The sequence below is a fragment of the Leptopilina heterotoma genome, unplaced genomic scaffold (assembly GCF_015476425.1).
Source record: "Leptopilina heterotoma isolate Lh14 unplaced genomic scaffold, ASM1547642v1 Lhet_135, whole genome shotgun sequence".
NCBI lineage: Eukaryota > Metazoa > Arthropoda > Insecta > Hymenoptera > Figitidae > Leptopilina > Leptopilina heterotoma.
Genome location: NW_025110854.1, coordinates 782,606 through 797,550, shown reverse-complemented (window position 1 = coordinate 797,550; position 14,945 = coordinate 782,606). Strand labels below are relative to the sequence as shown.

The window sequence follows — 14,945 nt, the reverse complement described above, 5'->3', positions numbered from 1 at the left end:
CAATTCATTTGGTAAACATAAAATTTTTTTAGGATCATTGGGACGATGTTGTCTTCTCCGACAGTGTGAGCAAATTCCCTGCTTACGAACGAGTTGTTTTGAGACATCCTGGTTTTATTAGACCAGTGGTATTGTTCGGTCCTGTCGCTGATCTCGCCAGAGAGAAATTACTGAAGGATTTTCCTGATAAATTCACGTCACCTCGTAAGTACATTTACCATTGTTGCCAACATAATAGCTACACACCTTTTAGCTTTTCTTTCATTTTTCTTGTTCATTTAATTTTTCTCTCCTTTTTCTTTTTTTTCTTTCGTCTTCGCGATCTTTTTCTATAAAATTAAATCCTGTAAATCAAATCATTTTAAATTCCTTTTCCTCTTTATCTCTTTTAATTTGTGTTTCTTTGTTTGTTTAAATGTATTTTTAATACTTTCCATTCGTGAATTTTTCTAAATAAAATAATTTTTTATAGAAATGGAAAACCAAATGGAGGAGAATGGTGGAAAGAGTTCAAAAACTTCGGGAATAATTCGGCTCAGTGCAATTCGAGAAGTTATGGACAGAGGAAAACATGCACTTTTAGATATCACGCCAAATGCTGTCGATCGTCTCAATTACGCCCAATTCTATCCAATTGTCATCTTTTTGAAAGCTGAAACCAAACAGGTCATCAAAGAAATGCGAGCTGGTATTCCAAAGTAAGTCACATTTAATTGCAAATATTATTCTTCCCATAAAATTCAAATTATTGCTAAATAATATTTGAATGTATTTTTATTTTGTTCAGGGTTGCCACGCAACCTGGAAATGTCAGGGAATTTTATAAACCTTGAAAAAACCTGGAAAAGTCGGGGAATTTTGATCGGAATCCTGGAAAATTATTATTTTCTAAAGTTATTGTGTTTGTTTTTGAAATCTAATTTTACTTAAATATTTCAAAATTAATTCAATTTTAAAAGAGTTGCGTTTACAATTTTCATAAATAGATGAACTTCAAAAGATTTTAATTTGAAATTTTAGAAAATTTCAATTTTCAATGACTTAATTAAATAATAAAAATTTCACAGCAATTCTATTATTTACAAATTTATTATAAATTTCTTCAATTATTTTCATAAATGATAAAATATTTACAAGGATTCAATTATTTTCATAAATAATACAATTCTTTATAGGTTTTCAATTATTTTCATAAATAATAAAACTCATCGCAGAATTTCAATTATTTTTAATACAATTTTAATGGAATTTCTCAAAAAAATGTAATTATTCTTAAAAATTTCATTAAAATTCATGAAAGAAATTCAATTATTTTAAAAAGCCTTCCTATAATTTATTTATTAGAATTTAAATATTATTGCCAATACATTTTTAATTATTAAATTTCTTAAAAGAATTAAATTATTTTCAAAAATTTTAATGAAATTCTTTTTGCCAATTCAATTTTTTTCAAAATAATTTTAATAAAATTATTCGTAGAAATTAAATTAATTTCAATAATATATCAAAATTCAATTATTTTAAATATCCACTATTTAAATAAAATTTCACAAAAGAACTCAATTATTTAAAAAGAAATATATTATTAAAATTCCTCTCAAGATTATTCAATTATTTTCAAAAGTAATAAAATTCTTCGCAAAAATTCAATTATGATCAAAAGTTTAAAAAAATTCTCGTCAGTATTTCAATTATCTTTATAAATAATAAAATTCTTCTTTCAAATTCAGTTATTTTCAAAAAAAATTTAATAATATTCCTGTCAAAATTTCAATTATTTTCAAAAACTTTTTTCAATTCAATCAAATTTTTTACAGAGATTCAATTATTTTTAATACAATTTTAATCTAATTTCTCGAAAAATGAAATTATTCTAAAAATTTTTATTAAAATTCGAATTTTAATTATTTAAAAATTTGTTGATAAAATTCTTTATGAGAGTACAATTATTTCAAGAAACATTCAATTATTCAATAAATTTTTTTTTTGTATTTAAATAATGGAATTCTCGCAGAATTTTCTAATAAAAATTGATTTAAATATGAATTTCAGTTAAAATTTTAGATAATAACTGAATATTAAACTCTCTAAATTTGAATTAGAAAAAATGGTTTGTAAAACCCATGTAACAATTCAGTTACTAATTCCAATTAGTAAACAATTTTATTAATTCTAATTAAAAGAGAAAGTATTATAGCGTGAATTTTTAGAAATAATTGAATTTTGAAAAGGTTTCAAATCATAGTTTTTGAAAGTTTGAATTTTTAATACTTTTAACTCAAAATTGTGTAGATTTAATTTTTTTAAAAAAGTTAAATGGAACTTTTTTGAAATTATTTGAAGTTTTTATTTTCTAATATATATTTGATTGAAGAATTTCTAAATAATCGAAGAAATTTCTTAAAATTGAATTGTAAACAAAAAAATTTTCCAAAAATTATTAAAAATGAATGAATAATTAATTTAAAGAAGAATTTTAGTTAAAAATTTTTAAAAATAATTAAATTGAAATGATAAAAATAGTTTTTATGAAATTACAGTAACAATATTCATATAATAAAAAATAATTATTTTATCTTTCGAACATCTTTTAATTATTATAAAACATTTTTTTTAAATTGTTTAATTTTAAAAAGCTTTGAATTTGAAATTTTTGAAAATCTTAATTCCTTATGGAAAAATAATAATTATTAAATATTATATTTATTTAAAAAAGAAGAAGAAAAGTATTAATTTTTCTGAGTAATAATTTTTAAACTGAATCAAAATATTCTTTAGAGTGAAGGAAAAGTAAGAATTTTGTCTGAAATTCAAGGGAATGTCAGGGAAAAACAAAATTAAATTTTTCTTGACAAACAAATGTAGTTTTAAAAACCTGGAAAAATTCCGTTTTTTAACCTGAAAAAGTCAGGGAATTTGAAATGAACAAAAGCGTGGCAGCCCTGTTGTTATTTATTTTTCTTTCAGTTTCTTTTATTATTTTTGTATTTATTATCTTTTTAATATTTTTTTCTTTTCAATTTTCGATATTTACATTTATTTTTGTATTTATTATTATTAGTTAGTTTTTTAGGTAGTATTTTTAGTTAGCTTATTATTTATTATTTAATATTATTTTCTTTCTAAATAATTATTAGCTTTTATTCTTCAAATTTCAAATTAAATATTAAAAGTAGAGTTACATTATTTTTTCAGATCAGCACACAAAAGTAGTAAGAAACTATTGGAGCAGTGTCAGAAACTCGATAAAATTTGGGGACATACATTTAGCGCAGTTATCACGCTAACAACTCCAGAATCATGGTATCGAAAACTTCGTGAATTAATCGATAGACAGCAACAAGGTCCCCTTTGGATGAGTCAGACAAAGGTAATTTATATTATTTCGCTTTTATGTAGATTGGGATTGTGCGACTCACAATTTCATAGAAAAAAAAGAACCACATCAACATCTCGATCCTAAGTTGGTCATTTTTTAGAAAAAACGTCGTTTTTCTGTTAAAGAAACGACAGAATTAAACATTTTGACAAACTCAAAATAATTCTCACGAACAATATTTTCATCAAGCAGCAGCTTTATTGACATATTTATTGCGTGAAACTGCTATATTATTTTTTATTAAAGTCTCGTTAATAATAATTTCCATTCATTGTTATTAAACAGTTTTTATCAATTATTAATAATCATTATTAATCGTTAATAATTAATAACTTGTTTTTGAATTTTGAATATAATAATCATTCTTCTCGATAGTCATTATTAATTCATCATTTGTTATTAAAGAGCTTTATTAATTTATTAAAACAGTTTTCAATTATTGGTTAAATATTTTTATATTAAGCTAGTATTTTTCAATCAATCTCGTATTTTTATATTCTTCAACCTAGTTTTTTTTTTATTATTGATTGACTGAATTAATAAAGCTTGAATTATTTACTCTATTACCTTTTATTTTGCAGTGTAATTTATTTCCGTATTTTTTTCAAAATATTGGTAGTTTACAGAATCATATTTATGTTGAATATAGTTTAATTGTTATTTTTTTTTCTTAAATGTGCGGTGTTGGTTTGTAGCCCATAGAATTGGTGTCGGATCTGTATCTCCCTCCGTATCATCCTTATCGGCCTCCAACGCCACCTGATTCCTCCGATGCCAACAATTTTTGCGAGCAAAACAACAACAACAACAAGAACAACATCAGTATTGTTCCCCCTCGACCTCCTTCTCCATCAATGACAATTTTGCCCCAATACCATCAATCCAATGTCATTCACGAGCAATTTTTCGGCTACATCTGAAAATCCTCTCCCAACGCCTCTTGGTGTTTGTCCAGTGCTTCTAATTCTATTTTTTTTTATAAGTCTCTCGAGAAATAAAAATTGAAATTTTTCTTGAAAACTAAATAAAATTGTTTTCTATTTTTAGTTTGAAAAATTTTTCTTTTCATAAGTTAATGAATTTAAATACTCGATTTTTATTTTAATTTAAGATTATAAATTTAAATAATCTTAATAAAATTAAAAGTTTGGTTTAATGTGAAGAAGTATTAAAATTTCATTTCACTATATTTGTTTTGTAAAACTTTCAATTTTTATTCATTCTCGGAGACAATTGCATGGCTTGTTTTGCATAAGTTCTCGTACTCATTTGCATGATATTATTACTGTACATTTTTTTTTCTTGTAATTTATTCGCTTCTATTAAATTTTATATATTGTTTATTGCATGATTGTTTTTAAATTGTTAATCGTTATTAATTATTATTACTATTTTTATTTTATGTGAATCAAAGAGAAAGAGGTGGTGAAAAAGAAATTGTTGATTGTGTGTTATCGTTTTGTTTTTTTACACTAATTGCTTTTTTGTAATAATCAGAATAGAGTAGGAATCATTATTATTATTAACCGATGTAATTATTAATCCAAATACTAATACGACTAATTTAATTTAATTTAGATAAAAGTCTGAATATAATGCAAAGAAACGCACTAGTCTGATATTGAAAAGCTTTGAAGAATTAATTTTTTTTTCGCAATTTCTTGGCAAACTGACAATCTAAATCACGTAACAAATCATTAATGTGGAGTCCCATTGTTTTCTGTGAGCGTAGCCGGAAGAGGCCCTCTCGGATGACTTCCTGTTCCCGATGACTTCACGCCTCTCCTACGCATCCTCTCCGGAGAGCGATTTGGAATTAAGCCCCGCACCTCCCCTTCCTGGCGCTTTGGGACAACCCTCACGCCTGAAGAGTAGCTCAGATCCCAGCATTGCCACTCAGGATGACACCGTTGCTCCTCCGCCGTACACAACCAGCTATCAGGTACGTTTTCCCGCTTAATCGTCACTAATCGTTGCCATCTAATCAATATTTTCTCTTGACAATTATTTTTTTTTTTTTTTTCTTAATGGGAATTTTTTATTTTTTTCCGAAAAAGGAGAATTAAAACTATGAATTACTATGAATTCTGCTGGGGAGTTTTCCTTTATTTTATTTCAATGTTAATTCAATTTCAAAATTTAAATTTAGAATTAGGGGTCATGAAAAATATTGCAAAAAAATTGTGATAATTGATATAAAAATAGAAACGCAGAAAAGTAGAATAAACATAGAAGAGAAGAAAAAGAAGAAAGAATAGTAGAAGACAAGGAACAAAATTTTATTTACTTCAAAACTTATAAAAGTACAAAACAAATTAAAAATTTTAGAGAAATTTCAAAAAGGAATATAAAATATTTGTCAAGAGAAAAATTTTTTTTTCACTCGTTTCATTATAAAAATGATATTTGAATTACATTTCAGCAAGAGGGATTAAAGTTCTAAAAAAGAACCGTTGGCATTCATAAAATTAATATTCATTAAAATTAACTACATATCTATCGTGTCAATTAACATTAATATACATTAAAAAAAAAACAATAATGGTTTTTGCCACTATATACAAATAATATCATTGAGCACTATTTGCTTCTATTTCATTGTGTAAATAATATTTCATTTTTTTTTCCATTTTTCATAAAAAAAAAAAATTAAATTAATACAAAGCAGTTTTTCTTACTAAATATAGAAAAGTAAAATGTTCTCCAGTGTAAACATTTTTTCTCCATTTCAAGAGTGAGTAATTATTTCCGAAAAATAAACGGAATAAAAATCAAATATCAATAGTGTTTTTTCAATTATTTAAAAATAAAAAATGTTAGTAATTTCAGGCCTCGATTTTTTAATATAAGGCGATCGCCTCATAGTAAAAAATTGCAACTTTTTCAACTTTTCTTCCAAATTTTGCTACAAAATACCATATTTTTAGTATAAAATGCAACTCATTTCGACTTTTATAGTGTGAAAAACATAACTATAAACAAATCTTTGAAAATTTATTTTTGAATAATTTTTCTAATTAAATTTTTGAAATATACAATTAAACAGATTTTGAATGATTGAAATTTTGTAAAATTTAATTGAAAATAAATCATTTTTTCAAGTATTTTATTACAATTTTTGAAAATTAACTTTTACAGAAATTTAATTGAAAATTTTTGAAATAATTGAATTCTCAAAGATTTTAATGAATAATCTTCAAGTGTAAATTCAATAAAAATGAAAATTAATGAAAATTAGATTCTAAAAATAATATTAAAATAGTTTTGAAAAATGTAATTCTCTGAATTATTTCGTTCTAATTTTTTAAAATTCAATTATTTTCAATATTTTCAATATTGAAAAATAATATTGAAAAATAAATAATAACATTAAAAATTTTTAGAATTATTTTTAACATTTTGGAGAAAATAATCATATTTAAAAATTTTAATTAAAATTCTTCAAAAAATGATTTTTTTTAAATTATACAAAAATTCTTCAACTATTTTCGAAAAGTTACATTACAATATTTATAAAAAACTAATTCTTAGAATTGTATTATATTTTTTTAAGATTTAATTACCTTTGAACAAAGTAAATTAAAATTTTTTTAAATTTACTATTTTAGAATTTTTGAAAAATCATTTATAATTAAAATTTTTCAAAAATTTGATTACTTTTTTTATATTTTTTAAAAACTCAATTATTTTTAAAAGATTTTATCAAATTTTAATTAATTTTCAAAGATTATACTAAATTTAAATTATTTTTTTAAAGATTTTACAAAATTTCAATTTTTTTGACATTTTTCAATTGTATGTAATTGTAAAACTATTGTCTTTAAAAAATTATTTAGAAATATTTTTAAAAAGTTAATTTTACGAATTTCTTTATTAAATTTTTTGAAAATATTCTACACCTTAATATCTTTAAGTATTTAAATAATTGAATTCTCGAAGAACTTTCGAAAAATTATTAGAAATTAATATAAATAATTGATTTAGAGATGAAGTTTAGTTATAAATTGTAGAAAATAAAAGAATTTTCGGAAGGGTTATAGTTTTAATTTTTAGAAATTATTAAATTTCAGAAGTTGACATTTTATTTCCTACGTAAAAAAAGAAGTAAAAAGTATTTAAATATTTATTTATCAAAATTATACAAGTTTTAATTAATTGAATTTAGAAATCATTGAAAAATCAGGGAAATACAAAATAAACTCGTTAAAGTCTATCCGAGGCATGTAATTTAGAAAAGTTTACTTTTATTCAAAACTTTTAATTAATTTAATTTAATGAATTAATTAATTGAAAATTAATTTCAAAAGAAATGAGAAAAATGAATTTTGTAATTTTTTAATGATTGCTGTAATTTAGAAAATGTTGTGAATATTAAAATGAAAATGAAATGAAATGAAATGTAAAATTGAATGCAACTTTTTCAGGCATTTGATCAGCAGAAGAGAAGATCGCAAGGTGGAGTTGGTGATAGTAAATACGGATTTTCGCAACAAGGACAGGGCAATAATTCTCAGTCGCAAATGACAACCCAATATCCTGGATCACCACATCAGGGTCCTCCTGATCTTCCGCCTCGTGTCGATAGAAATGCAAAACCCACGACACAAACACCACGTGGGACAATTGGACGCTCCGCACAGGAACGACTTGTCAATAAAACTGATTCAGTTCTTGATATGGGAAATTATATCAATGCCACTCCTCATCGAGCAAATACCACTTCATCTCTCGAGAGACCCCAACCAAAATCGGTACGAAAAGAATTCTTCAATTTTTTTTTTACAATTTTAATTTTAATTCATGAAAAATTTCAAAATTGATCAGGTTTATTCTACTTTTTTAAAATGTATTTTAAATGTCACCTATTCATCTTCTTCACTTTTTTTTTCATTTTGTCATCTATTTCGTTAATTTTCATCCATTTCACTTATTCTTATAAACATTGTTAAATAGATTATATTTTAATAAATCTTAGTGTTAATTTTTCAAAACTTGCACCTAATAAAATTGTAGTTGATTCTGAATTTAATTTGACAAAAGTTTTATTCTTTGGAAATTCAATTTAACTTATTTTTAATTAAGCGTAAATCCAGTTGACTTAAATTTCAATTTATTCAAAATTTTTAACAATGTAAATTACAAATTCTAATATGTCAATCACTCTCAAAATCAGTCATTTCAAACTTCAAAAGTTTCTTTTTTCAAAATTTATTTATTTTTCTATTTTATTTATAATATTTTAGGAATAATTTTACTAAATTTGAAAACTAGATTTTTTTATTTTCTTAAACATAATTTTTATGAATTATATATTGCACTTATTTTGCATAAAAATCGTATTTATAAAAAGTTTCAAAAATATGGTTAACAGTTTCTGTTAATTTGCTGTGTTCCAAAAATTCTAGACATTCAATAATAAACGAAATATTTTTTCGATAAAAATATTTTCAAACTTAGTCACTTTTTTCAAACGTAAAACAATATTATTATAAAATTTGAATTTGGAAAAGAAATAAATAAATTTTCAGAACTTTAGAAACTTAAATTGTACTGTGTATAAAAAAATCTAGGTTTCAATTAATTGCTTATTTTCAATTTTTATTGGTACATAAAAATTTTTCCATCCTATCAATGAGTTTAAAATATCTTAATATTCAATCATAAAGAAAATAGTAAAATTAATCAAAATGTTAATACATACAAATTACTTATTTTGACTACAACTTTATTTTATACAATTTTTTTTGTCATCTTTAGAAAGTAATTCACCTATTTTAAAGAAAAAAGTAGTGTGATTCCTGTTAAAAATTAAAAATTATATGAATTAGGTACAAATTTCATTTCAATTAGATATAAATTTCATTTAAAAATATTATATGTTTATAATAATTAATTTTATTGAATTGCAGGGAAGTTATGATAGTGTATCTTCCTATGATTCTTACAATACTAATGGAAATACACTTTATCCGATGCCGGGCTTAAATACGTCCACTGGACGATTGGGACCAAATGTTCCTGACGATTTGAAGAGTGGTCTTACGGTTTCGAAACCTCACGATCCCTACAGATTTACAAGATCCACCGCTCAACCGATTCCCGCACAGGATCCTCAAATACGAACAGATTACGCTAAATACAGGTGAATATTTAAGAAAATAAATTTTACTTCATTAACTCTAAAAAAATAGTATCAAATTACTATTTATGTTATTAAATTTAATAATTTGCTTTCAAAATTGAATAAAATATTTTTTCCATGTTTTGTAATCATTCAGATTTTAATAATGAATTCGGAAAATTCAAATGGAACTAAAATTAAATTTTTTTTTAGTAATTTGTTAATTAATAAGAAATAGAAGAAAATTTTTAAAAATAGTAGAAAATTTCTATTTTGAATATTCTGAAAAATATCTGCTTTTTGTTAAGAAAAAATTAATTAAAAAATTTTTCATTTTTTATTATTTTCATTTTATAAATATATTTTATTGAGGAAGCAAATATATTTGCTTATAATGAGAAAGCAAAATGGTCAGGAAATGAAAAACTTGTTTTTATTATTTTTATATATGCGTGAAGCTTTATTATATTTTACTCTATTTTTGTCCTCATTTGTTTCTATGTTTATTTATTTATTTATTACTGTTAAAAATTAATTGTTTCTGACTCAAAATTTCAAACCATTTTAATTTCGAAACGTTGGAGTAAAATTTACTATTAAGCATTCTTCGACCAAATGATATGTATTGTTTTTTAACTTGCCTACTTTCATAACATTCTTCTTGGACTTAATAGATTATTTAATTGTTTTCTAGTCGAACGGAAAATTATAAACCAGTTCCGCCTATGCAAGGAAAACCAGGTGGTACTTACAAACCTGTACCTCCGCCAAAACCTAAGAATTATAGACCACCTCAGCAACAGAATATTATTCAGGATGAAAATGGAGGCAGCAATTTGTATCAACACGCGAAAAGTTATTCTATCGCGACATCTCACGTTCTCAATGGGGTAAGTTTTTTATTTTTTTTTCACACAATCGAATAGAATAAATATTATCATATTGAGAAAATTTTTTGAATGAAACATTTCTTTTTTCCCCAGACGGAAAACGGCGGCAGTGTGCAAAGAAATAGTGGCCAATATTATTACAATATTCCGCCAAATCGCAATAATGAAACATATTCAATGAATTCGAATCACACACCGAATTACGCCTCACCACCAACACACAATTACAGCCTCAGTCATTCTCATCCACATTCCAATGCACCAATGATGACACATTCGCATAGTAATAGCGCCGGTCAAATTGGAATGGCACACACTCACAATCGAAATACAATGAATCACAATGGCCACAGTCACAGCAATAGTCATGGAGGTAATAATTCCGGGCAAAATTCGAATTCGGCAAACAGTGGACATAATAGAGAACCAAGTGGATTGGATCTCGCCGGCAGTAGAGAACAACGTGGCAGTGCATTTGAACTTTATCGAAAACCTTTGCATCATCACAATATGAGGTAATATATTCGGTGTATAACTTTTGCTGCAAATTTGCTTTTGGGAATTATTTTTCATTGTAGTGCATTTTTTTTAACTTGCTTTAGAGCAGCAATGATTTTTTTTATTTCAACAAATTTAAGGAAGTTCAGTGATCATGGTCATCTATTCACTATTTTTTTAAAATTTTCTCATTTATTTCACATACTGTGTTAATTTTTTTTATCTATTTCACTTATTTTGACAAATTTTCAAAAATTTAAACTTTATAGTTTTCGTTATCTAAGTTCATAGTTTTTTCTATATAAAAAAAATGTTTAATAATTATTATTTTAAATTCCAACTTTATAGTTTTTGTTTTCTAAGTTTATAGTTTTTCTCTATAAAAAAAAATTTTTAATAACTAAAAATTAATTTCGAAAATAACGAACCCCGCACAAAATGTACAGAATATTTGTGCATTCGGACAAATTTTTTGAAATTTCAGAAAATTGTTCATTTGGTGTCCCAATTGTAATTGCACGGAGAGAGAATGTATATTAAATTTTTTAAAAGTATTTTACCAATTGGGAAAAAGTACGACAAAGCGAAATTTTGATATAAAAAATATTTTAGTATTTTTTATATAAAAAAAGCTTTTGTGAAATTTAGTAAAATTAGGTATATTAGAATTTAATTAATATTCTTGATATTTTATATATACTAAATTTCACATAAGTTTTTTTAAAGTTTAGTATTTTTTATATAAAAATTTCGCTTTGTCGCACTTTTTCCCCAATTTGTAAAATACTTTTGCAAAATTCAATATCCTTGTGCAAAGTTCATATTGCAATTTATCGTTTTAATCGTTTCTTCAATTAAAATTCACCAGATTTTTAAATAACTTTTTAATTGTTTCTCAATGAAAATTCAAAAATTGTACATTTCAATTGTATCCAATATTTATTTGTATATTTAGTTAAATTGAAATTAACTTTTAAAAGATTTAAATTTTAATTCTTCCTTGTGTTTTGTTTATGACAAATTTTAATTGTGTAAATTTTAGTTTAAATTTATTATCATGATGTTTAAAAGTATGAAAAATTAACTGAATTTTGAGATGAATCAGCTTCAAATTGAACCCCTTCAAAATTTGAATTTATTAAATTTTTACTTGATTTAAAATTTATTTAACAAAATTATCAATAGATAGAAATTATAATATTCTAATTATCAATTTATGTTGTTATTTACTTTACTTTTGTTAAAAATTTTTTGTATTTACTTTCCACTATTTTATTCCTTACTTTTGGAAAATTAATTCATTTCTTTGACTTATTTTTGGAAAAAGTACTATGATCCCTGAAAATTCAAATTTTAATAACAAATGAAATTCTTCGGTATTTTTATTTAACCGAATGGTATTAAAATATTTTTCACTAATATGAAGTTTCTTCGAAAAATAACATTCTATTTAACTGAATAACTTAAATGTAAAATTAAGTGTATAATTAATTTAACAATATTAACTGATTGTAAAAATTTGAAACTAATTTAATTTTGAAAATATAATGCTTATTAATAAAATGAAAGAATAAATAAATAAATAAATTTGGTGATGGAATGGTGTGAATAGCAATTAACAATCGGAGAAAAATTAATATAGCGGCGGTGGTTATAGTCATAGGTCGATGGGGAAGGCACGAGGAGTATTTGGTAGCGACGGTGGTGTACTGGAAGGGCCAGGAGGTGTCTCGCTGACGATACCTCCTGGTGCACTTCCCCCCGACACCTATCAAGAGATCTACTTCACAATAACCGCCGCTAATGCAGTTGAATTGCATTGTAATACTCTTGGCCAAAGGTCCTCGATCTCCCCTCCTATGCACCATGGTGAGCTTATTCATTTCAAATCACGGTGATGGATTTGAGGGCTCCAATCAAAACAGAAACAAAAAATTCAATTTTTCCTTGCTTACTAATTTCATTAAACGCCATCTGATTTTTTATTCAATTATTTTCATTCTATTACAACAAATTTTTTAATTCAATAACTACATTGAAAATAATTTTTCTATTTCTTTTCTTTAATTTTATGCTAATAATTGTCATGAAATTAAAAAAAGTTAAATTCGATACGAATTATTTCCATTGATATATATTTATTATAAAAAAATTTTTAATTCAATAGGATTGAAAATAATTGTTTTCATTCTTCTTTTTAATTTTACACCAACAATTTAAAAAGCAAAAGTAAATATGAAAATAATTTTCTTTATTATTTTTTTCTACTTTTATACCAGTAATTGTCATAAAATTGAAAAATGATATTCATTTATATATATTACAAAAAATCTTTTTAATTTTTAATTTTACACCAATACAATAATTGCCATAAAATTAAAAAAAGTGAAATTAAATAAGGTATTTTTAAATAATTACCTTAAAAATAGTCATGCACGTGAAAAAAGCACAAAATGAGTAATATTCTATTTTATTAAAAATATTCTTGTTATATTAAAATTCATAAAATGTTATTTATATAATTTTTTTTGAAATAGGTGAACAGATGCTGAGTCCTTTAGTTGAGTGTGGACCACGAGGCTTGGAGTTTCGAAAAACGGTCGAATTGAGAGTTCCTCATAAGGCAACACCGGCACATCGTTTGGCTTTAAAAGCCACTGACACGGAAAATCAAGAAAATGCCGACTGGTTGGATGTCAAATTACCTGATGCGTCATCAGATCATATTATCGTGAAACTCGATCATTTTTAAAAAAAACACACACATATTTATACATATAGCTCATTTTCTTCATAACTGAAGAAAAATATATTACTGTAAGCAAGACAATTTAAAAAAAAAAGAAAAATTCTCTGTGAGAATTTCAATTATGTTGAAAACTATTAAAAAAAAATAATACTCGAGATGAGTATTAATTCCTTAAATGAATTGTGTGTGTCTCGAGATAAGTATTTTTTTTTCTTTAATAAACAGCCATTTTTGCGAATGAGATGCAAATTAAAGGCTGAGATACCAAATGAGCGAGAGATTTTATCGCACGTTCTGTTGTTTTTTTTATTAATATCTTTCTTTACTAATATCAAGAAATTTATTATCTCATTTTTTATTTTCTTTGCAAAAAAAAAAAATTCTTGCTCTTTAAACAAATTCTTCTTCTTAATTTTCAATTGAAACGTCAGGACGTCGATTTTAAATAGCCTAAGAATAAAAATGATGTTTGTGATTTTTTTTACATTTACAATGGTTTTTTTTATACCAATTAACTTGTAAGGAGACTTTTGTCAGATTTATTTACGTTGCATTTATTATAGCAATAACTAACGATCTGCGACTACAGTGATCATGGAAATTTTAATTAATTCGAAATTATTTTTCTCGCAAAGTAGAAATTTAAAGAGAAAAAACAATTTCTCTACTCGTAGAGAAAAATATTTTTTAAGTATTTTTAATGATACTTATTATATTTCATTAAAATGGAAAATTGTTATTTTTTATTAGAATGAAAAATTATTTTTAATATGTACAGTTTGTGAATTGTTAATCGAGAGAAGAAAAGAATAAAAGTTGTACAGACTTTAGGGGATAATGAAGCCGCAAATCGATAGTTGTTTTTTTTTCAAGCGATGTTATGAATAATAAATTTGTATGTTTAATTTTAATGGAAAAAAATCTATTATACTATATTATATTAAAAAGCTCAATTGTTAATTATTAGCAAAAATACACTGTAACAAAAGAAAAAAGTGTTGAGTCTATCCTAAAAAAGAAATAATTAAATAAAGAAACGCTTTCATTGTTGAAGTGGAAAATTTTCTTTTTTTTACAAAAATATTTAATAGTTGTATTGTTTTTTTAAATTAATACTTTTTTCATATTAGTAATTATTTAACTAGCTAGCAAATGTTATGCGCGGAACGTGATATTCGATTTATTATTATTATACAAATTACAAAATTTTTTATTTTCAAATGTGAATTTTTGAATAATTTCGGATTCAAATTTTAAAAAATACAATTTATTAACTAGCTAATTTACTAATTAATTATTCTTGTTTAT

General features: G+C 24.1%; 1 protein-coding gene across 6 annotated transcripts in view; it reads left to right on the top strand.

Moving 5' to 3' along the window:
- The window catches only part of LOC122497619 (tight junction protein ZO-1), a 194,973-nt gene extending 180,794 nt beyond the window's left edge, over positions 1–14,179 (top strand). For 5 of the 6 annotated variants that reach the window (XM_043604849.1, XM_043604852.1, XM_043604850.1 and 2 more), the window contains 10 exons: positions 33–204; positions 473–698; positions 3,196–3,370; positions 5,112–5,321; positions 7,804–8,130; positions 9,289–9,521; positions 10,195–10,390; positions 10,484–10,905; positions 12,546–12,757; positions 13,426–14,179. In XM_043604849.1, coding sequence (XP_043460784.1) covers positions 33–204; positions 473–698; positions 3,196–3,370; positions 5,112–5,321; positions 7,804–8,130; positions 9,289–9,521; positions 10,195–10,390; positions 10,484–10,905; positions 12,546–12,757; positions 13,426–13,640 — 2,388 coding nt within the window. In that variant the 3' untranslated portion in view covers positions 13,641–14,179. The remainder of the gene's footprint in view (positions 1–32; positions 205–472; positions 699–3,195; positions 3,371–5,111; positions 5,322–7,803; positions 8,131–9,288; positions 9,522–10,194; positions 10,391–10,483; positions 10,906–12,545; positions 12,758–13,425) is intronic. The other variant, XM_043604851.1, reaches the window with a different exon arrangement.
- The last annotated feature ends 766 nt before the right edge of the window (positions 14,180–14,945 follow it).